Raw genomic sequence first — 23,458 nt, forward strand, 5'->3', positions numbered from 1 at the left:
AGCCCTACAAGAAGTAAAATCCCCAGGGCCTGATGGTTATTTTGCATTGTTTTATAAAGTGTTTGAAAAATAAAATTATTAAAATTCTACACTATACTTTTAACAAAATCGCAGAACCAGGATAAGAGCAAACATCAGCTAAGATATAAAGATGTGCTAAAGGAAAAGAGAACGGAGGAAGAGAAATAATCTGGTTTAGAGATAAAAGAAAAGTATCAAAGCTGGGAAGAAGGTCGCAGCCACGCTCAGATTTCTGGATTCGGTACAGGAATACGACATACCATATCGATGGGAAATTGGGAGAATGCTTGGGAGGGAAAAACATAAATTTATGGCAAAGTCTTAAAGAAAATGATTTAAAGATTAGTAACAGATGGTATTGCACACCGGTAAGATTAGCTAAAATATATGAGCTAGGAGAGAACAAGTGTTGGGAATACCAGAAGGAAGCAGGCATTAGTACGTATGGTGGTCTAGTACTAAAATTTAAAATAAATTGGTACAGGTTACATAGGAAAATGCAGGTGATACGTAAAACTGAATGCCTTATGGTCCCTGAGTTATCTTTGTTGCATATGACTTCTTATATGGGAGTAGAAATAGAGAAGAAATATTGGAGACTCATTCTATACTCAGTAACAGCTGCTACAATACTAATAGCCATAACCTGGGAAAACAGAACATATACCTACTACTGATGGGTGGTTACTGAAAATTTGGGAATTAAAGAATTGCAGGGGTTCAGAGGGACCAGGGGAGGTCTTTCTCCACTCCTGACATGCCCAGATTGGTTATCCAGGCATGACAGTGCTCCGGAGGGGACCCGCATGGGCCCTCTGATGGAGGGAAGGGTTATTAGTGATGTTTCCATATTTGTGGGGGTCTTTCGCCTTTAACCACCACAAATATGGAGGGAAGGGTATACTACTTTAATAATAATAATAATTTGTTTTATTTATATACCGCTATTCCAAAGATGATAGCGGTGGACAGCAAGTAAGCTAATTAGCAAGAACCCTAAGCCAAACAAAATCATCAATAGTACTGCTTTGCTCTCTGCCTTCCCACCCCAGAAGCCAAAACGACTACCCAGCTATGCGCAGGAGAGAAGGGAGATAGCAGCCTCTCTAAGGTATTTCCTTCCAGAATCCTAGAGTTGGAAGAGACCCCAAAGGCCATCCAGTCCAATCCCCTGCCATGCCGGAACTCACAACTGAAGCATTCCCAACAGACGGCCATTCAGCCTCTGCTTAAAGACTTCCAAAGAAGGAGACTCCACCATACTCCAGCTATGGAAGGGGATGAATGCTCTTGGGGGGTGATGCTACATTGCCACCATGCAATCCCAGCCCAACCAACGAACCTCCCACCCAGATAAGCCCAAGAGGGAAGGCAGAGGGGGGGCTGCCAGGGTTTCCACCCAGAGCTGTCCGTTCCAACTGTTCTTGGTGAAGCCTCCATCCTGATTTGTCTCAGTCCACCTTCCTGGCTTGTCTCATTGCCTTCCTGGTCCATGCTTGCATAGTAGTAGAGATAGTGGAAGGGCAAACAGATCCACCTATTGCTGCCAAACAAGACTGTCTCAACACAGGCCAAGGGGGGGTGTTGTAATGGCATCTGTCTCCTTCACCTGGCACAGCATGTTCACACAGATTGTAACAGCACAGTAGAAGATTGCATAGTACAGTAACGCGTGGACAAAAGGAACATCTGCTTCAATCAGCAACGTCTGGTAAAATCTGGTTTATGTAGGCCTGATGCTTGTTTTTCAGCAACTGCATAACGTATCGTATCTCTCTGTAACAAGAGAGCGATTGTCACTTCAACAAGAGGTGAGAGAAAAGCCTGTTTGTTAAGCCCATCAAGTGGACTTACCACTCACCACTATCCTCTCTCTATTCCCCCCACAAGCCCTCTGCTTGTAAAACAACCTTACTTTGGATGCAGGTAGATTTCCCTGTTCTTAACACCATCTTCCTCAGATCTGCGGGGCTGCTCCATATAAATGTCCAGGAAAGCAGAATTTAACAAGTCATACCAGGACATCAGCATCCTGGGATCACAGACCCTCTTTATGATGGATGTCAGGGTTCTTACTGCCTTTACCTGGAGAGTGATAAGAGAACAACATTTGTGTAGAATTAGAGGGTCAACTGACAAAGACAAGGTACAGATGAGAGCTACCTTGTGGAAGAGTGGTACCTTAGATCTCAGCTTTTCCTCTCCTTCCTCAGGCAACCAAGTGCCCTCTTTCATCTTGTCAAAAAGGAAGCGGAGTACAACATCCTTGTTGCATTTTGACCTTGTAGCCATCGCAGCAAAGAAGTCAAGACACTCTCTGTCAGGGGAAACAGGGAAAGAAAGGAGAAGTCAGATCCTTTTTGGACGTAGGAGGAGGTGAAGGGTTAGGCCCTGAGATATACAGAAAAAGAGGTGATATGCCTACTCTTCATCCGATTCAAAGCAATGTTCTATCGCACTTGTCAAATGCCTCTTGACCACGTTCTCTGCCATTAAGTAGCGTCTGTCGTCGGGTAGAGTGGCGAATCTCTGGCACATACTATGCAGCCAGGCATGCCTCTGTTGGGGAAGAAAGAAAAAGAAAAATATTAGCTAAATCCCATTTGATGTATGTTATAAGCCTTGAGAAGGCTTGTTTGCTGGGGAACTGAGGTCTTCTGCAGATTGGGGCATTCGCATTGACATGATAAGGAGAATGTATTTTCATACCTGGTTGCTCTTCTGTTGCCCTTCCGAACTGAGGACGATTCAGGGAAAGAGGAGTGAGTGCAAATTGTAGTTCCACACCAGTGCATGCCATGGGGGATTCAATGATTCGAATTGGGACCCTTACACATGCTCAGTGGGGCCCTGAAGGCATCCTGAACCTTTGCACTTTCGGGGCTAAGAAGGGAGCCAGGCTCCACTTTCATGTGAATGATAGCCTCATCTGAATGACAGCTGCCCCTTTTTTCTTCCTCCCTTCTAGTTTCCCTTCCCTGGCAGCCAAATTCAAAGAGTCTTCCATGTCAGAGCACCAGCCAATTCATCCACATCTATATCTATCTATATCTATCCCAGTGGTCCCCAAACTGTGCCCTTTAAAGGATCCTGGACTTCAGCTCCCAGAAGCCTCAGCCATGTGGGCCAATAGCCTGGTATTCTGGGAGCTGAAGTCCAAAAGCCCTTAAAGAGCTATATCTATATCTATATATTATCTACAACCATCCTCCTGTCATTCAGTTGCCTTCTGTTAGGTTGCATCCACACTGGGGAGATAAACCAGTTTAACTCCAGTTTAACTGTCCTGGCTCAGTGTTATGGAATTCTGGGAACTGTAGTGTCCAGAGACATTGAGCCTTCTCTGCCAGAGAGCTCTGGTGTGTGTGTGTGTGTGTGTGTGTGTATGTGTGTGTGTGTGTCTATATGTATGAGTGTGTGTGTGTTTATATATATATATATACATACATATATATGTGTGTGTGTGTGTGTATATATATATATACATATATATATGTGTGTGTGTGTACATATATATGTGAGTGTGTGTGAAAATATATATATGAGTGTATGTGTGTGTATGTGTGTGTGTGAGATAGATGTTGAGATTGACAGGAGGTTGGATGTAGATGTGCATGAGCCTTCTCTGCCAGAGAGCTCTGATGCCTCGACCAACTAGTAACCTAAATTATTATTATTATTATTATTATTATTATATAAATTATTATTTTAAAAATAAAGTATTACTATTATTGGAGTTGGAGTTTGTTGTGGGGTCCTTGACTCGAGGCTATGGAATTCTGGGAGTTCCATCTCTCCCTCCATCCTCATGTTTCATTTCCTTTACATCTATTTTGCAAACATTAGTATACATCCTTTGGATAGATGTACATGAGGATGAAATGGATGGGGCTCTGACACAAGATCCCTTTGAATTTTGCTGCCAGGGATCTGTGTGTGGGAGGGAGAGAGAGGCAGAGAGGGAGAAAGGGCTGCTAGCCTGGCTGCTCTGTCAAAAGCCCTTATCAGATGAGTGTGGAACTGGGGGTTTTGCGCACTGGGTGGTTCAAATTCGCGTTATTTCGCACAATACCATCATACCAGCATTCGAATGGCCCAATCTGCACTCACGTGAATGCGCGAGCTGCCGAACTGAATGCGTACTGGCTCCTCTTTTTGGAGCGTGTTGGCCAGTGCGCTGATAAGGGGATTGGCGATATCCTGGATTGGGGCTCTGTTCGATCTCAGTGCGAATGGGTCTGGTGTGACTACCCAGTCCTGAATTCCATCGCAAGACCCCCAGATTCCAATTTTTACTTCTGGTGGGTCTTTCCTCTTGCCGGTTCCAGGGAAGCGGGGGGGGGGGGGCGGTTCCAGCGGCCTCCTCCTCCTCCTCCTCCCGGCTTGAGAGGCATCCCTGGCTGCATCCCAGGCAGGGAAGAGGCGCGGGGGCCGCTGGAATCGCGGTTCCAGCAGCCTCCTCCTCCTCCTCCCGGCTTGGGAGCCAGCCTAGGCTGCCTCTCAAGCCGGGAGGAGGAGGCCGTTGGAACGGCGGCGATCGCCGCGATTCTAGCGGCCCCGCGCCTGTTCCCTGCCTGGGATGCAGCCCAGGCTGGATCCCAAGCCGAGAGGAGGAGGAGGAACTCTTAATCAAAGCATCCCCATTTACTTAGATGGCCATCCAGCCTCTTTGACAGCCGCTGGAACTGCTTCTCCCCCCCCCCCCCCCCCAGAATACATACTCACACACTCACACACACACACGTAGAACCGGGCATTGCTAATTTGTTGCAAGGGAAGGTCATGGTAACGTTAAAACCAAGCAGGAATGTAGAGAGGAAACAGAGAGGAATGTAGAGAGGGCACGTTGTATCGCGATTGTTAATGTGCATGAGCTGGCTCTCCAGCTGTTTACCGGGCTGTCATGACGTGACCTCCCCTTTCACCCCGGAAGCGTTTAAGGTCGCAACCCATGCAGGGCACCACTGAGCATGTGCGAGGGGGCCGATACGAATCGGCCAATCCTCATGTTGAGCACCGGTGTGACAAAACATTCTGCACTGAATGCACTTCGCGTGAATGTGGATTGGCCAATTTGAATCATGCCAATGCGGAAGGACTCCCAGGTATGACAGTACTTTGCGAAATAACGCGAATTCGAATCGCCCAGTGCAGAAGACCCCCAGTTCCACACTCATCTGATAAGGGCCAAAGTTGCATCGGGAAGAGGGAGGAAGCAGAGAGAGAGCTCCAGTGGAGCCCCGGTTGCCCTGAAAGCAAAAAGAGCCACCAGAAGTAAATGAGGCACATTTCAGCAGGGCATCATGGGATATTTGCAACCTGGGGGTCTTGCGATCGTGTTCAGGATCGAGATTCCACACCAGACCAATTCGCAGTGAGTTCGAACTGAGCCCCAATGCGAATTGTGTCAATCCACTTATTTAGCGAACTCGCCAAATCGCCACAAAATGAGGAGTCAGTAAGGATTCAGTTCGCAAGTCCCATGGAAGGGGCTCACATTTAAAGCTACCAAGTGTGAAAATACATTCTCCTTATCATGTCAATGCGAATGGCATACTCTGCAGAAGCCCCAGATCTGAGCTGCAGAAACCTCATCTGATAAACACCTGAGTCAGGACCCCTTTGGCTGCATTCATGTGCTCTCTCTCAGGGACATAGCCAAGGGAGGGGGGGTTCTTGGGGTCTGGACCCCCCCTTCCATTAGAAAAATGAATGGTGTGTGCTGTTGCACCGCCACACCCAAGCCCCATTATAATGGTGGCACTTAGTCTGGACCCCCTCCCCTTCCTAAAATCCTAGCTACGTCCCTGCCTCTCTCCAGGATGTTCACATATGATGTGAACTGGATGGGCGCAACACTGACTAGCCCAGCCTACCTAAGGCCAAATCTTCCTGAAAGCTCTATGGAAGAGCCACCCTGAGGCAGGTAAACAAGCTAGTGAGCTTTGGGTTTTTCTCTCTCTTACTTACCTCCTCTGAACTGAATTGGGACTGTTGAGAAACGATGGGGACATCTATATCTTCATTCAAGGTGCTGTGCAGAAGAGAAACAAAAGGAGGTGGGATTTCCAATTCTGGGAACTGAACCATTGTAGAATTTAATGTGCCATTGCAGAAATAATCCATTTGGGACCACTTTTAATTGCCCTGGATCAACGCTACGGGATTCTGGGAACTGTAGTTTTGTGGGATTTATTGTGACACATCTGCACTGCAGAAATAATCCGGTTTGACACTACTTTCACTGCCACAGCTGAGCGCTATGGAATTCTGGGAATTATAGCTTGTTGGGGCACCAGAGCTGTCTGACAAAGAATGCTAAGTGTCTCCCAATGCTACAAATTCCATAACTGTGTAGCATTGAGCCATGGCAGTTAAATTGTCATATCACTGTTTTATTCCTGCAGTGTGCTATTTATGTGGCATCATTTTCATAATGGCTCTGATTCTGAGAGTTGCATTGCTTAAGTGCAATAGTAATAAATCCATTTAATTCTTTTTGGACTGGCCAGTAATGAATGTAGTGTATATTCTTGACTCTAAGTCGACCTCATATATAAGTCGAGGGCAGGTTTTGGGGCCAAGATTATGGGTTTTGATACGATAAGTCGAGGATAAAACCTAGGAGCATGCAACAACAGATGTGAAGGATTAAGCAAAGGAACACAGTGCCAAAGGGCATATAAAAACCCAGCAGCCATAATGCATCTGGGGCTCCATGCATTCCAAGTGAGAGTCATGGGCCCCCAACTGAAAGCCATGAACCCCCTCAGGAGTGTGCTCTCGATGTCCCAATGGACCCTGTGAAAACCCAGAGCATAGTAGAGACAAAAAGGACCTCAGACTATTGCTTCTAGAGATCTGAAACACAATCTGGAGACAACTCCGTAAACTGGGATTTAGATGGGAAGCCCAATGCATAACTGATGGATCTCCTAGACCAAGCCATAGGCAGGCGACACAAGGAAGGAAAAGCCTTCTCAAGTTCCCAAGATGCTAAGGGCACCCCCACTAAAATGAAGAGAACAATTAGAGAATTGATAGCCCAAGTCCTCAAAGAAGCAGTCAACATCCAAGAATTAAAAGGGCCATCCAATCAAGAACAGAAATGCCCCCCCCCTTTCCCATGGGGAAAAAACCCCACATAATTATTACTGCTGAATGTGGTCAGGTGGCATTAAGGATTTCATTCTGGTCTGTTGTATAACATTTCTAAAAAGAAACTTCTGCAATTTGGCCATTGTTTAGTTTGAAGGGGAAAAAAGATGTTCAGTGACATTTCCAATCTTTCGCCACAGGAAAGGAATATTTGACCTTAATTAAAAAGCTGCTATTTAGCAGTCAAGATATAGTTTTGGAAATGAAAGTTAAAAAATATATATACTGATATATTGGTGGTACTTCTAGCTTATTATATATGCAATACTGTGTATCTATAACATCCACCTGCATTTGCCAAATGATTTTCACTGTTAATGAAAATCCCAAGCCCCATTATAATGGTGGCACTTAGTCTGGACCCCCCCCCCCCCTTCCTAAAATCCTAGCTACGTCCCTGGGTCCGATAAGATTGGGCTTGGCCTTTGAATGTCCTTGACTCTTCAAATTGCTACTTTGCAGATGCAACTTTTCCATTTTCTTTAAGAAACTCCTTCCTTTTTTATGGGGAGGTTTATCCAAGAGTATAGTCTTCACTAATTATATTCCAGGTTTCACTAGGAGAGGGAGAGTAGCTGAAGGTGGAGTCAGGTGATGCCAACTTATTTGAGGAGCATGTTGAAGAGCTCCTGCTTGCCTCTGCCTCCTCACAGGTTTTTGGAAAGCTGATTAGGTCACTGTCTCCACTGCTGGAACTGTGGACAGACAATTCATCATTTCTCTCCCCATGATCAGAAAAGACTATATCCCCACTGCCAGCAATGTTGAGTCTCAGATTGTCAGGAAGTGGCACACCAGAACCTTCTGAGCTCCCCAAACGAGACCATCTCTGAGTATGTTTTTCATAGGTCCATTTGCTGCTTATTGCACAAGGGTCATCCTCTTCAGATTCATCACTCCGCTTTCTTGGTCGATTTATTTCTACTTTCATTGCTGCATATTTATTCAATGTATTCAACCGTCTGTACAAGGATTCCATTTCATCTTTATCTAAAAATTCATGATCTTTTCTCACAGAGTTGATGTCAACAGGAAATTGCATATCTTCAAACATTTGCGCATACTTGGGGAAACCAGCAGCCTTCAGCCAGTCATGGGCTTCTTTGGCAACTCCGATACTTATGGCAGGCCTCCATGTGAGAATGTTGCTTCAAAGAGTCCTACCAGTGCTGTCCTTCAAAGTTTGCTCTCTTAAAATTCATCCACTACAGCCTCCAACCATTTCAAGATCCAGGATAAGTATAAACCTCCCTCCGCAATATCTTCGGCTAGATCACTTTGTTTAAGGATCCTGTCTTCATCTCTTTTCCAGCCAGCTTCTCCCATGTTGATTTTCCATCTCATAAAGGAGTTTGTCTTTGTTTAAAGTAGTCCTCCCCCCTTTCCCCCTTAATATATCAGAGCCTCCATGATTTGCTAGCCTGTTCTGTTGTTGCGTGTGATTGTTTTGGCGAGACAACCTTCATGTGATCAAGGTTGTAAGCAAAAGACCTAACATTTTGTTAAATTAGAAGGCTGTGCTTGGCTAAACTACAGATCTCTTTTTACAGCTTGGTAGACAGCCTGGCTTGAAATAGAGAGAGCCTTTGGCCTGTTACAGACTGCCAAAATAAAGCTGCTTTGGGTTTCTTTGGAGGTATGCTGTTTAAATGATGCATGGGTCCTAAGAGTCTGGAGGTTGCGCCAAAGCCACACTCCATTCCTAAGCACTGGAGTGCAGCTTTGGTGCAGCTTCTGGATTCTTAGGATGCATGCATCATTTAAATAGCATACCTCCAAAGAGACCCGAAGCAGCTTTATTTTGGCAGTCTGTAACAGGCCATAGTTTGGTTCCTTGTGAGTGTGCAAATCTTATAGACAAAATAACATGAGCATTCCTTTTGAGTTAAAACTTGTACTTGGTGGTGCTTAGAAAACACTACATCTCAGTTCTTCTTCATGTGGCTGATCAGCTCCAGAGTCCCTTTGTCCTCTCTCTCCCTGAGAAGCATAACACAGCAAACTGTGAGAGAGACTGGGCCAGGCAGATCTTTCTAGCATGGCAAAAAGGATTGCGTGTTCCATCACCCCCAGTGATAGCTTGCTGACTACAAACCTTTTTACCACCCAAGCCGTAAGAAAAGAAAAATAAAATCCGGTTAGTTTATTTGCTTGTTCATCTGTATTTTTGGGGAATCTGAGGGAGAGAACCGCCCTCTGCTTCTGTGCTTACATCTCTGTTGCATGTTTGGTTTTTCTTACACTGTATAATCCATGCTCCTGAAAACAGCAGTAAGACCATGCTTCTTTTTTTTTTTTATGTTTCTGGGTAAGATACAGGGGTTTGTTGAGGAAAAGGACTCCCCTCATCTTCCTCTGCTTTCTGACTTTCATGTTTCTGTTATATGAGCCTCACTAGCCGAGTGCAGTCTATCTGAGTAGGTTTCGCTGTTCTGTTTGAAGAGGGCTAGGGAGATTCATTTCCATCTCTCTCAGTCTTCTACTGTGCTAAGGTAATTTCATTTTCTTAGCTCATAATTGTTTAACTTTTGTAGCCGTGAGAGTGTAATCAGCTACATGCTCTGGCCTCTTGACTTGGTTTTCTTTCTTGTCTCCCAAGTAGAGGGGTGAGTTGTTTCAGTTGGGGCTTTTACAGTCCTTTCTAAATGGCTTTGCTTTAGATTAAAGAAAGCACCCTTTCAAGTGCTAATTACCTCCCACAAACTAGTTTCAAAAGAGTTTTCTCTCACAACCTCTTCAGAGTTCAGGTGGCTGAAAATGAATTAAGTTTTTGCTTGCTATATGCTTTTGTGCATCTTTCCCAGGCCTGCTGCACTCTCAAAATGCTCAGGAGTTCTCTTCATCCCCATCCAAAAGGTGGACCTGGAAAAAAAATGTATAGTGCTCTTTGGGTCCTTCTCTGGGCTGAGAGTTAGTGACCTGAAGGATAAAGAAGGTTCTCTTCAAATGCTAAGGAGATGTTCCTCTGCTGGTCCATCAGAGCTGCTACAGGCTCTGGGCAGATCCAACAACAAGAAGCACAAATTGCTTCGGTAGACACATTGTGCAGTTTTATTTTTAATAGGACTTTTGGTTAATTCTTGGGACTGCTTCAGGTTACCTTACCCTTTTATTTTTATATATATATAAAATCTTCTTTTCTTCTTGGCTTTACTTCGTGAATGAAGATTCAGGAAGGACTCATCCGGGCTTTCTACAAGCGCACTGATCACGTTGGATGTATCCTTCCAGCCTGTGCAATGGATTTCTCTGGTGGAGCGCAGCGAGCACAGAACTGGCCTCACCCTTTAAACCAGAGGTTCGACTGCTGAGGCCTTGATGGACGGTGGCAGCGAGGTCCATATATTAAATAGAGACTTGGGGGCTTTCTACACGGACATTTGGGACGTCCTCCGGACGTCCCATTTTAAAAAAGGGGCGTCTCTTTTAGACGCCCCATGGTCTAGTACGGACTCCGTCCGTACAAGATGGCGGCGCCCCTTCTACATGGGCGCCGCCATCTTTACGCATCGGACGCACAGCGTCCAGACGCGTCGCGCCGCTGCTGACGTAGCGAGCGCGCCCCTGGCGCCTCGCTACGTCGCAAACGCGACGCAAAAAGAAGCTCCATTTTGGAGCTTCTTTTTTCGGTCCGCGCGGGAGTCGGGCCGTTTGAAGGCTCCGGCTCCCCCGCGGACCTTCTGGCGGCGGTGCCAGACCGCTGCAAAGCGGCGGTCTGTACCCCGCCTTGGTTTTCTTCTCCCTTTTGTTGATTTGGGGTTTTTCTTCTCAAGAAAATGAGTGTGTGTGTGTGTGTGTGTGTGTGTGTGTGTGTGTGTGTGTTACTAATGGTAGCTAGTTTTACTAATCTGTTATTCATTGTATGTTTACTCTGATCCTATTCTCAGGTCTTTAATGACATGTTTCTCTTGCATGAGATTCAGTTCCTTTAAAAGCTTCTGTCCAAAATTTCCACAGCCCATGGACACAGATTGGAAAGGCTGTCTCTTTCAGTAACGTCACAGGGGGGAAAGTATGACATGCTGTCCTCTTTCCCATCTTCCCCCATGCAAGAAAATAATTGAACATCTATTCTTTTCACACTACACTATCTTTGTCCTCTTTTTTCTAAGAACCTTCTGAGAAGGTAAGCTCAGTTTCTGATTCAAGATGCAGGCCGGAGCCGCAACTACAGCTGCCGCAATGTGGAGATGCACAGCTATACCAGAAGACATCTGGCTTTTTCTCCTGTCATGGTTGATGTCCTCCATAGATATCCTCCAAGACGCACTCAGTGTCCTTCCTTAAAGTGCTTCATCCAGATGGTGCTTTGAAAACTATGAATCCCGATTTGTTCCTGGTCCGCATCTGCATCCCTGCACTACTGCGCTAGTTTTTCTTTTAGATGCACTCCACAGGTGACAGCGTGTCTGGTCATCAACGAACCAATATGAGATGCTTGCATTCCAAAAGACCAAGCAACATAGGGCTGCAGCCTTATGGGACACTGTTCATGCTACCTGGAGAAGTATGAACACAGCTTTGATTTCTGGTTCCTATCGCAACGTTTTGGCTCTCTTACCCAGACACTAATGCTTACAATCTCAGCAGACTTTGGCCAACTCACAGACACTGCTTATGCAGCCATGCAAGGCATACGTGTATCTCAATTCCCGGTTCCTGCTGCAACCTTTTGTTCCTGCACCCTTAACATTGTTGTGCTGTAGTTTCATAGACATTGGTTATGCATCCAGAGTGCATAACCCTGATCTCAGTAGATGCTGGTGTGTTCTAACCACTGGTGGTACAGCACCATACAACAGCCAGCGGCGCACCAAGGCACCACTTCCAGAACTTTTGGTTTGTCCATTCCGGAACAAAGTCAGAACTCTTCACCACACTTTCTCCGATCTGGCTCACACTTGATGGACATGTTAGTATACACATCCTACACCACCATACCACACCCACACTGACCCAGGGACATTGGTTCCTACATAAAGATTGCTTGGCCATTGGTCCATACACAAAATTTCAGGGACATTGGTTCCTGACCTGAAGAAATTTGGACGTTGATTCTTTCTCTTGGCTATTGATGCCAGTCTGATTCTGAACTCTGATATACTATCCCAAAGCCTGTGCATCAATAAACTAGCTTAAAATTCAAAGACGCTTTGCGTCAGTTCCCTTGGTAAACACTGCTGGGATTTGTTCCAGAATGGGTACTTGTAAGGAGCCCAATATTGGTGTGTTGAGCTAATTAATATTCCCCCAAATTTGAGCAGATATCCTTACAGACTCCTAGATCCCTTTCACATGTTGTCTTCTCAAGCCAGGTGCCCCCATCCTATATCTATGCATTTCATTGATACGAAATCATGGAAATGTACTGCAGAAAACCACCCCACCCCACCATCTTGCTACTAATAGCTCTTGGCAATGACTTCAAATCCAGAGACAGAACTTACCCAAATATCTGGATTGATGGAAGCCATACGGAACAGAAGGCCAGATGTCCCTTCTCTTTCCCCCCAAGTAGCCATGCTGGGGGAAAGGGGGGTCATAGACCTTTCCCTCTTACATTCACAGTCCCATGTAACAAACAGTGTAGCATGTATAGTCAGCTATACTCTCTACTGCATCCAGTTTCAACCAACCAGAGTTTGAAAATATTCCCCAAAAAGTATATCCCAAAAGCAAACATTGATTTTGTCATTTTATATAAAGGATGTTATAAAGGCAGCAAGTTGGGGAGTCACAAGAGGAGAACAGCAACCTGTTGGCTAGTTAACTGCCTCTGATTCTGTTTTTTTAGCTGCCAGGCAGGAAGAGAGACGCTTGTGGGATATTTTGCATCCTCAGGTCCCAAAACAATGGCCCATTTGGAGAAATTAGGCAGCTGCTTTAGACAGCAGCTTTTAGCTGTCGCAAAAGGGAGGCAAAGTGCTAAGTATTTGTTATGTCATTATGGTATTTTGACTGCAAGGGATGGGAAGGATATGTTTAATCCAGAAAATCAGTATGCAAAGGGATCTTGAAGCATCTTTGAGACTAACGGAAAGAAACTGGTGGCATGAGCTTTCCTAGACTTAAGCATTTAAAATGTCGGCTCAGATCTACAATAACTCATGCTACCTTCTTTCTTTCAATTATCCCCAAAGGTGCAACAAGATCACTTTCCATAGAGATGGGCAGAGTGCTTGTTGGAACATCTGCAAACTCAAAGCCAAAGTAACCCATCTGGCTTTGGGCATACCTATCTTGACTGTGTATCCTCCTTCAGGCAGCATAATGGTTTTTTTGGCCTCTCAGGTTTTGGCAATTGCTAGACCCCGCAAGGACATATCAGTTCTCACAAAAAGCTGGGCATGTATTTAGGAAAACCTAGTGGTTTGAGCGTTGGACTATGACCCTGGAGACTAGAGTTCAAATCCTAGCTCAGCCATGTAAGCTTGCTGGATGACCACACGCTCTCAGCTTCAGGTAATGGACCCACTGTGGTTGTTTTTTATTTTGGTTATGGGATCTATTATGAAAGCCTGTCTGGTGTAGTAGTTTGTGTGTTGGGCTACAACTCTAGGGACCAGGGTTCGATTCCCAGCTCAGCCATGGAAACCCCCTGGGTGACCTTGGGCAAGTCACACTCTCTCAGCCTAGTATTACCTTGTTGAACTGGTCACAGAGTACTCAGTCGAGGACGAGTCACTCTCATCGGAGCTTGCGTTTTCTGAAGCGGCTACCCATGATCGTTCAACATTTGGTGGCTGCTGGGTTTCCTTTTAAAATCAAAGGAAAGCAAAATAAAGACAAAAAACACTAATAGTAATGTACATTCATGGGTTCTAGTCATGTTTGTAATGAAGGACATTTTGGAATTCCTCCCGGTCAGGAGGTTGAAATGTAGGACATGTCCTGGAAGATGAGAATACCTTCTCAGGACACTCTTGGGCACTTTGAATTGTTACCAAGAACAATTTCCTTACCATGGGAACTGTTTGACAGGTGCCTTCATGGGTTCCTTGTGTTTCTTGGAGGCTGAAATTAGGTAAATAAAAGGTGATAAGAAATGTAAACAGTACTGCTGCATCTAAAACCAGGCCCAAGAACCCAGCTACATTCATCCCTCAGTTACATTCAAGATACCAGCTTCATTTTCTGCTGACAGCAGAAAAAATAAGAGGCCAGAAAATAAGCACACTCAGAGATATGGGAAAGCATTCCTTTTTGGCTGGACCCACAGACACTTAAACCAGAAATAAAGTTACCTGTGTTGCTCCTCTACATTGATTGTGTTTTCTAATCGTATTGGCTGAACCTGGATCAAGGTCTGTCAAGAGGGAAGAATAATGAAATTGGATACTCTTCTATCACTCTTCTATCTCTCCAGTCCATCTGGCATTGCCCAGGCTTCAGAGGGAGAGAAGAACCACTGGACTTCATCAACTTCCTCACTACCATTCCCTTCTCCTTTTGTTTCATGTCTTTTTAGACTGTAAACCCGTGGGCCATAAACCCAAGGGCCACAAACAGCAACTTCTAGGTAATGTTATATTAGAATAGGTGGTGTTATGAGAAATGCCCCTCACCTCTGATGGTCAAGCAGGGAACAAAGCAGTCTGAAGGGGCTTCAGGAGGGACAAGATAAATTTGTCTTTCTTACCACATTCTGCGTAGGAGATGTGTCCGTTTCTTGGAGTGCTGGAATGTCCTCTGTCTCTCCGGGGTCAGTGTCATATGAGGCCTTTGAAACTGAGGGTAGTTCAGCGTCTGTGCTAACCTGGACAAGGTAAGATACAGTAGCATGAAATCAGGATCATTCATGCCTTCTCAGGACACGCTGTAGTGGGTACAAACTTGTGTCCTTACTGGAATAGCTGAGAGACTCTCCATTGGACAGATGCCTTCCTCAGTATCCTGCCCTTGGACTTCTGGGAGGCTAAAATGAGGGAGAAAGAGACCTTCAACAAAATGTCTAGTTAGTCCACAAATATAAAATCATGGTAATCTCAGTAACAGAAGACACCAAGTCCCGAAGACCCCTCCTCACCTCTGGGTGAGTTTATGGGTAGAACATAAACTCACCCAGACAAATGGGTTACCACTCCCAAGATAACTTGGGAAAGGAATCTCAAAGCCCTCTAGACATGGGCAGAATTTCTTGTTCCCAAAGAATTGGCTACCAGAAATGATCATGGGCATAAAGGTTGCAAAGCCCATCATCCTGGTAACTTATCACATACATTTGGCTAGCAGCACATTGTCTTTGCTCTTTTGGATTTTGATTTACTTCTTGCTTCTCTGCATCTTCTAATTTTGCATCCTGGTCTTCAAGGGTCCTCTATCAAAACAAAAGAAAAAGAATGAAACTGGACACTCTTCCACTGGGGCAAGAAATCGGGCCCTGCCTCCAGTCCATCTGTCATGGTCCAAGGCCGAAGGAACCCGGACAAGGTAAGATACAGTAGCATGAAATCAGGATCATTCATGCCTTCTCAGGACACGCTGTAGTGGGTACAAACTTGTGTCCTTACTGGAATAGCTGAGAGACTCTCCATTGGACAGATGCCTTCCTCAGTATCCTGCCCTTGGACTTCTGGGAGGCTAAAATGAGGGGAGAAAGAGACCTTCAACAAAATGTCTAGTTAGTCCACAAATATAAAATCATGGTAATCTTAGTAACAGAAGACACCAAGTCCCGAAGACCCCTCTTCACCTCTGGGTGAGTTTATGGGTAGAACATAAACTCACCCAGACAAATGGGTTACCATTCCCAAGATAACTTGGGAAAGGAATCTCAAAGCCCTCTAGACATGGGCAGAATTTCTTGTTCCCAAAGAATTGGCTACCAGAAATGATCATGGGCATAAAGGTTGCAAAGCCCATCATCCTGGTAACTTATCACATACATTTGGTTAGCAGCACATTGTCTTTGCTCTTTTGGATTTTGAGTTACTTCTTGCTTCTCTGCATCTTCTGATTTTGCATCCTGGTCTTCAAGGGTCCTCTATCAAAACAAAAGAAAAAGAATGAAACTGGACACTCTTCCACTGGGGCAAGAAATCGGGCCCTGCCTCCAGTCCATCTGTCATGGTCCAAGGCCTCAAAGGGGGGAAGGAACCCGGACAAGGTAAGATACAGTAGCATGAAATCAGGATCATTCATGCCTTCTCAGGACACGCTGTAGTGAGTACAAACTTGTGTCCTTACTGGAATAGCTGAGAGACTCTCCATTGGACAGATGCCTTCCTCAGTATCCTGCCCTTGGACCTCTGGGAGGCTAAAATGAGGGGAGAAAGAGACCTTCAACAAAATGTCTAGTTAGTCCACAAATATAAAATCATGGTAATCTCAGTAACAGAAGACACCAAGTCCCGAAGACCCCTCCTCACCTCTGGGTGAGTTTATGGGTAGAACATAAACTCACCCAGACAAATGGGTTACCATTCCCAAGATAACTTGGGAAAGGAATCTCAAAGCCCTCTAGACATGGGCAGAATTTCTTGTTCCCAAAGAATTGGCTACCAGAAATGATCATGGGCATAAAGGTTGCAAAGCCCATCATCCTGGTAACTTATCACATACATTTGGCTAGCAGCACATTGTCTTTGCTCTTTTGGATTTTGATTTACTTCTTGCTTCTCTGCATCTTCTGATTTTGCATCCTGGTCTTCAAGGGTCCTCTATCAAAACAAAAGAAAAAGAATGAAACTGGACACTCTTCCACTGGGGCAAGAAATCGGGCCCTGCCTCCAGTCCATCTGTCATGGTCCAAGGCCTCAAAGGGGGGAAGGAACCATCAAACCCAGTCTTTGGGTCATCAAGTTTCTCTTTGCTTACCATGGAAGTGGGAAGATCCTCTGGTGGAAATGTCTGAGAAGTCTTTGCTTTGTGCCCAGAATGGGTTCTTCGTGGCTTTAGGAGGCTGTAATGACCACGATAGGTGAGACTTTCAGATGACCATCCCTCTTGTCCACAAATGCCCTACTGCCTGGCCCTGAGTCTTCTCCATGTCTGTTTGCAGATGAGGACTCTGCCTACTTTCAAGGAGTAGGTACAAGGTTCCTGCAGGACCACTGAGCAACACCTGCCTTTCTCACTAACAGAGAGGTAAGGGGCAAGGCCTGTCCCTCCTTAGGTCTCCTGTCCCACAATCTACAATCTACAGCCGTGTAGCCTGAGACTCTGAGACTCACTGAAAGAAAGAATTGGGCAGCAGGAGCTTTTGGAGATGTCAGTCTACTTCCTTAGATGCATTTGGTGGAGTGGAAGCCAGGGACAGACATCTATATGCCATTGGTATGTCAATACAAATTACAAATCCTTTGTGTATGGAAATGAAGTGGCAGGTTAGTCCACAAATACATTGGAAACTGGTATTTGTGCATGGAGATGGCAGCTCCAGTTTTGCAATGAGAGTAGCCTGTGGTGAGGGGAAGAGATGAATGTAGGGGCACCCCATGAGGATCTGGTTTTGACTCCTGAGCAAGTCACACTTTCTCAGCCCCAGAAAATGAGCAAAGAAAATAAAGAACAGAGGAAGGGAAGGAAGGAAAGAAATGGGGTCTTACGTTGGAGAAGATCCCACATCTTCATCCTCTTCTTTGGAGATTGAGGCACAGGAAAATAACGCATTTTTCACTCTCTTGGCCTTCTTCTTGACTCCCTGAGAAGGATAAACAAGAGCTAGAGAAAGGATGACCAGATTGGTCCCCGTGGGCACCACACAAAGCCTTGGTCTCTCTTCTTGCATGGCCTGACCAGGGGCCCAATCACCCTGAGGAGCCTCCTCGCAAAGGACGTGGTGTTACCAAGCCAACGTGCCCCCCAAGATAAAGTCTGGCAGAGGGCATTGGTCACTAACTGAGACTGCACTGGCCTCAGTCTGGTAGAGGACAATGGTCAGTAACTGAGACTGCAGTGGCCTCAGCTCGGTTCAGAATTGCTTTGTCTTTCTGAACCATGCAAAAATACTGCATCCTGGAGTCCAAAGCAGAAATGCAATCTTTGCAAAGGAAAATAAGCTTCTTGGGAGTTCTCTGTCTGGAGCTGGCCAATTGGATAGGGCTGCCAGTTCCCTAGGTCGCTCCTCATAAGGCATGGTTTCCAGACCCTTCACTATTTTGGTGACCCTCCTCAGAACATGTTCCAGCTTCTCAGCATCCTTTTTGAATTCTGGGGCCCAGAATTGGACACAGTGTTATTCCAGGTGAGGCCTGACCTCATTGATAACTTTTGCCATCTTGGCTACACTGAAGGGTTGCACCAAAGCTGCGCTCTAGCAGCTTTGGTGCGGCTTCCAGGTTCTTAGGATGCATGCATCATTTAAACAGCATATCTCTAAATTGACCTGAAGCAGCTTTAGTTTGGCCTGTCTGTATGTATTAATCAAATGCGGGAACAATCAAAGCCGCAAATGTGGAGGGTCAACCGTAATGGATTGTAATTTCTATACGATTACAAGGCAATCCATAGTCAGGAACACTCGACACTTCATTTGTCTCTGTCCATATTTTCCTTTTTCCCGTTATAATTTTATGATTCTGTGAGTTGCACTGTTTCACAATGTCACCTTCCAGGTCATTTGGCTTATTTGAATTATTGAGGACTTACTGAATATACTCATGTATAAGTCTAGAAATTGTAGTCAGAAAACAGACCCCAAAAACCTGAGTCAGTTTATCCATGGGTCAATGTACTTTAAGTCTTATTTTAAAAAAGGGAACCCGTGCACATAGAAACCATTATGGCTGCTGGTTTTTTGTATGCCCTTTGGCATTGTGTTCCTTTGCTTAATCCTTCACATCTGTTGTTGCCTGCCCCTAGGTTTTATCCTCGACTTATCATATCAAACCCCATAATCTTGGCCCCAAAACCTGCCCTCGATTTATACATGAGGTCGACTTATAGTCAAGAATATACACTACATTTATTACTGGCCAGTCCAAAAAGAATTAAATGGATTTGTTACAATTGCATCTAAGCATTGCCACTCTCAGAATCAGAGCCATTATGAAAATGATGCCACATAAATAACACACTGCAGTAATAATCCAATTTGATATGACAATTTAACTGCCATGGCTCAATGCTACGCAGTTATGGGATTTGTAGCATTGTGAAACACTATGGTGGGTTACAAACCGCCATAAAGTATGTATTCACTACGTACTAGGGTTAGGAAGGAGCGGTGCTGAAAACTACATTTCCCAGAATCCCCTAGCCTTGAGCCAGGGCAGATTATTTCTGCAGCGGCACATCTTCCTGGCCCTTTAATGACCTGAGAGCCGGAGAAGGGAGGATGTGTTCCATGGTCCCAGTGGTCAGTGTCCAAAGCCAACCACCTTCACCCCCCACCCCTCCTCCTGCCCCAAGGCCTGGCCAATGCCGTCACTTACCTTGTACAGCCTTCTACTGAAGGACAGCATGCTTCTAGGCCAAAGTGCCCCTCAAGGCCATTCCTGGCAGAGGCCAATGGTCAGTAATTGTGGCTCCACTGACATCAGGCATTTGGTTTCTGGGACAACAGTGTGAAAACAATGGGCCTAGGAAATCAGTGTCAGAGAGCAGAGACAAGCAAAGATCTAAGGGCCTGAGCAGACAGGCCTAAATAAAGCTGCTTTGGGCCACTTTGGACCAGGCAAGCTGTTTCAATGACCCACCCGTCTTAAGAGGCCATAGTTACTAACACCCAAAGTCCCATAAAACAGGGATAGTTTTATTGTGCCAACCAAAATGCACAATATACACATTGCAAACGATTTAGACTCCACTGGCTTCTCCTTCATCAGGCAAAAGATATTAAAAACCATAAAGGAGAAAGAAAGAAAAAAGGTAACTTCTTTGGGGCTGAGACACCATACAGGGGGATAGGGAACAGAAAGACAAACTTGTAGCACCTTTGAGACTGACTGAAAAGAAAAAAGTGGGCAGCATGAGCTTTCGTAGACTTCAGCCTACTTCCTAAACACATCTGATGCTGAGGAAGTAGACTGAAGTCTCCAAAAGCTCATGCTGCACACTTCTTTCTTTCAGTGAGTCTCAAAGGTACTACAAGATCTCTTTACATTCTGACTCTACTGACTAACACGGCCATATCTTTGAATTCTACCAAACATTACTCTGTTCTTCCAAATGTGTTTGTGTTGACTTTAATCTAGGTAAGCCCATTCCCCCTAAACTCAAAAGCTTCTCCAGTGCAAATATGTGAGTGGATGGAGGGATTGCATGCATTTCAAACCTGAATTTTGGCATGTTTTGGATTTGGGGGTTTAAAATGGAGCTACATTGCCAGCCTGTCCAATCCACAGAGTTTTCTGCTGCTCCAAAGACTAGGACCCAGAGCTATGGATGCAAGCTACAGGAAAAGAGATTCCACCTCAACATTAGGCCCTGACTGTAAGGGCTGTTCGACAGTGAAACACATTCCCTTGGAGATTTTGGTGGAGTCTCCTTCCTTGGAGTTTAAACAGAGGCAGGATGGCTTCCATTAATACAGGCTAAGATTGGATTTTTCTTCTATACTGCAGCATCACATTGCTGGCTCATGTTCAAATTATGATCAGTAATAACCCCAAGGTCATTTTCACATGTAGTACTGTGAAGGCAAGTACTCCCCATCTTATATATGTGCATTTGGTTCTTGTACTGCACTATTGACACAGCAGCAGTATACAGTACGTTAATTTCAGGTAGGGTTTTTTGTCACACTCACAATGTATTACAGGCTGGGTATCCCTAATCTGGAAATCTGAAAACCTCCAAAAACCAAAACGTTTTGAACACCGACATGACGTTCTGAGGTTTCAGTTTTGAAATATGTTGGATTTGGATGTTGGAATACTAGGACATACCTGTACTGTATTTGTGAGACTGGAGCAAAATACACAGCTGGAGAGAGACATGAAGATCTCTGAAATGGCTGAGATGTGGATTCACACCAAGCACTACATGTGGATTCCTGCCATTTCACAGATCCTTATGTCTCTCTCCAGCCATGACTCTCATATATATAAATAAATAAATAAATAAATAAATAAATAAATAAATAAATATCCCAACTCTGAAATGTTTTTGGTCCCAAGCTTTTCAGATAAGCAATATTCAGCCTGTTCCAAAACCTGTACTACCTGCATACTGCTTATGGTATTCATGGTACTGAACACAGGCTCAGTTAATATGGTGTTGAATCCTGAAACCAACTAATTAACAGTCTAAGATTTAAAATTTGTTACATTATAATACTGAATCTTCTTAATATCTTTTTTTTTTTTAGAAAGAGAAACGTCCTGAGGTTTTTAATGAAAACGACTGCCCTGTCTGTGATAGGAAAACATAAATCTTTAGTGTAACATCATACTGCCTACCTGGCGTAATCAAGTTGTTCTCTTGAATTCTTTGAGTGTCTGTTTGCTGTTCTACACTACTTGCAGTGTAGTAGTGCAAATTGGATGTAAGTGGTTCAGTCAATGATACAGGCAAAGTGGAACTGTAACCCGCACTGTCCACATAGTATCCATATCCACAGAGTTCTGGTGGTGTAGACACTGGCTGAACCACAGTGTTAGAACCTAAACCCAACAAACAAAAGGAATACTGAGATTTATTATGATTTTTTTTTTCTGCACAGTGGATGAAGGATAACCCTTGGATAGGTTACTTCTCTCATTCAAGATAGGCAGGAATAGGTTTTGCTACATTATACTGTTTACAGTGGTAATATTCATAAGAGATGGGGCAGGGAACCACACCTATATCATACAGCTAAAATAAATAGTTGGCCAGGGCCCTTAATATTTTGTGGAAGTTTCATGTGGGATGTCAGTGAACTCTAAATGGTCTCAAGAAGTGGTGATGTATTGGAAATTAAATAAAATATTTGGGCATAACAATTACAAAAAAAAAAAAGAACTTTCAACTTTTTGAAAATAACTATTAAAAAACTTGGGAAGACATATTTAAAAATTTAGAAAAACTGAAATCTCTTAAAAGTATCTCTGCTGGGAAGAATATCCACAAAAAAGATGATGATCCTACGTAAGATGATGTTTTTATTTCAGAATATACCTATTATTATGAATGATAAAACATTTGTAGGATGGAACAAAATTATTTCTAAGTTTATATGGAATGGCCAGAAATCTTGGATAAGACGGGAAACGGACAGGCTGTTTACCTGTAACTGTGGTTCTTCGAGTGGTCATCTGTGATGTCATCTTCATCCATATCCTTAGATGCCCTTCCACAGAACAACAGCATGAGAAAATGCAGGCCTGTGCCTAACCTCCTCATTTCATTTCATTTCCCTCCTGAATTTTATTTTTTTTAAAGCTCCTTTGCCTGAAGAAGAAGAAGCCGCCGCCAATGGAGCTTTGGAAGCTTACATGATGTGTTTTGTACATTTTGGTTGGTTAAATAAAGTCACCGCTGTTTGGTGCATTTTGGATGTTATTGTACTTTGCCAAAACAGCAGCCAACAGTCTGAGAAAAGGAGCGGCTTCTGTCTGCTTCGGGGGCTTGGTGTGCGGATGGCGCACACTCCTGTCAGAAGCCGCCCTGAGGCCACCTAAGGTTGCGGTGGCAGCCCGCATGGAGAGCAGGCCATCCTGTCACCTCAGTCCCCAACTGACTGTGAGCTGATCATGGCTGGAGCGGCCAGAGATCGTTTGCTTATTTATTTAGAGTATACTCCACTCTTCAGCCACAAAAGCTCTCAGAGCAGCTTACAAAATGGTAAATTAGACAGTTCCCTGCCCTCGGGATTACAATCTAAAAGACACGACACAAAAGGAGAAGGGAATGGTGGTGGGAAGGGGATGCACTGGAGGGAGGGCTCTTCTAAGTTCAGGCCAGGCCTGATGGAGCTGGCAGGCCTTTCTCTCCCTCTCAGCTGGATGACGTCAGATGGCAAAGGGAGGGCTTATTCTAGGCCAGGCTTGATGGACCTGGCCTGGCCTTTCTCTCCCTCTCAGCTGGATGATGTTTCCAGTCTTGGGTGAAGTCAGGAGTCATGATTTTATGTAGACTGCTCAGAATTGATAGCATTGTAAGAGCCAGAGCAGACAGCCCAGAAGCTACTATCAGCCAGCAAACATGGCAACCAGTCAGTTCGCTCCTGAAGCAGACCACCAACAGGAGTGGATTTTTGTGCCAGCTCTTGGTTTTCTGGCTTGACATTGGAGCAGCTTTTGAGCACATTGGGGGTGTGCAACATATAAACACCATGCCCGACAAAGCGTCCAGAAGCCCCTCTATTTGGCCTGACTGTTTCAGGCCTGAGTCTACCTTCTCTGCAGTTTTCTCT

At 44.7% G+C, this 23,458-nt stretch overlaps 2 protein-coding genes across 3 annotated transcripts; both read right to left on the reverse strand.

The window, feature by feature from the left end:
- Positions 1-1,715: 1,715 nt before the first annotated feature.
- On the reverse strand, positions 1,716-15,842 carry LOC149313708 (uncharacterized). The gene is made up of 12 exons (XM_089523023.1): positions 15,690-15,842; positions 15,399-15,496; positions 15,025-15,094; positions 14,819-14,935; positions 14,424-14,485; positions 14,142-14,193; positions 13,822-13,934; positions 5,992-6,055; positions 2,447-2,580; positions 2,203-2,338; positions 1,937-2,106; positions 1,716-1,797 (listed from the first exon to the last, which is right to left on the reverse strand). Exons 1-12 carry the CDS (start codon positions 15,711-15,713, stop codon positions 1,716-1,718), a joined length of 1,122 nt encoding a protein of 373 aa, XP_089379149.1. The 5' UTR covers positions 15,714-15,842.
- Positions 15,843-16,419: 577 nt separating this feature from the next.
- On the reverse strand, positions 16,420-21,579 carry LOC149313709 (uncharacterized). Of its 2 annotated transcripts, XM_089523258.1 has the most exons (5): positions 21,522-21,579; positions 19,554-19,672; positions 17,727-17,821; positions 16,996-17,080; positions 16,420-16,838 (listed from the first exon to the last, which is right to left on the reverse strand). In XM_089523258.1, the coding sequence occupies exons 2-5, from the start codon at positions 19,581-19,583 to the stop codon at positions 16,677-16,679; spliced, it is 372 nt and encodes a 123-aa protein (XP_089379384.1). In that variant the 5' UTR covers positions 19,584-19,672; positions 21,522-21,579; the 3' UTR covers positions 16,420-16,676. The 2 variants fall into 2 exon arrangements, with proteins under 2 accessions (XP_089379384.1, XP_089379382.1); XM_089523256.1 differs by lacking the exon at positions 21,522-21,579 and having other exon boundaries at positions 19,554-19,690.
- Between the last annotated feature and the right edge of the window lie 1,879 nt (positions 21,580-23,458).

The sequence above is a fragment of the Sceloporus occidentalis genome, unplaced genomic scaffold, assembly GCF_023333645.1.
Source record: "Sceloporus occidentalis isolate IW3139 unplaced genomic scaffold, rSceOcc1.0.p SCAF_4, whole genome shotgun sequence".
In the NCBI taxonomy this organism is placed as follows: domain Eukaryota; kingdom Metazoa; phylum Chordata; class Lepidosauria; order Squamata; family Phrynosomatidae; genus Sceloporus; species Sceloporus occidentalis.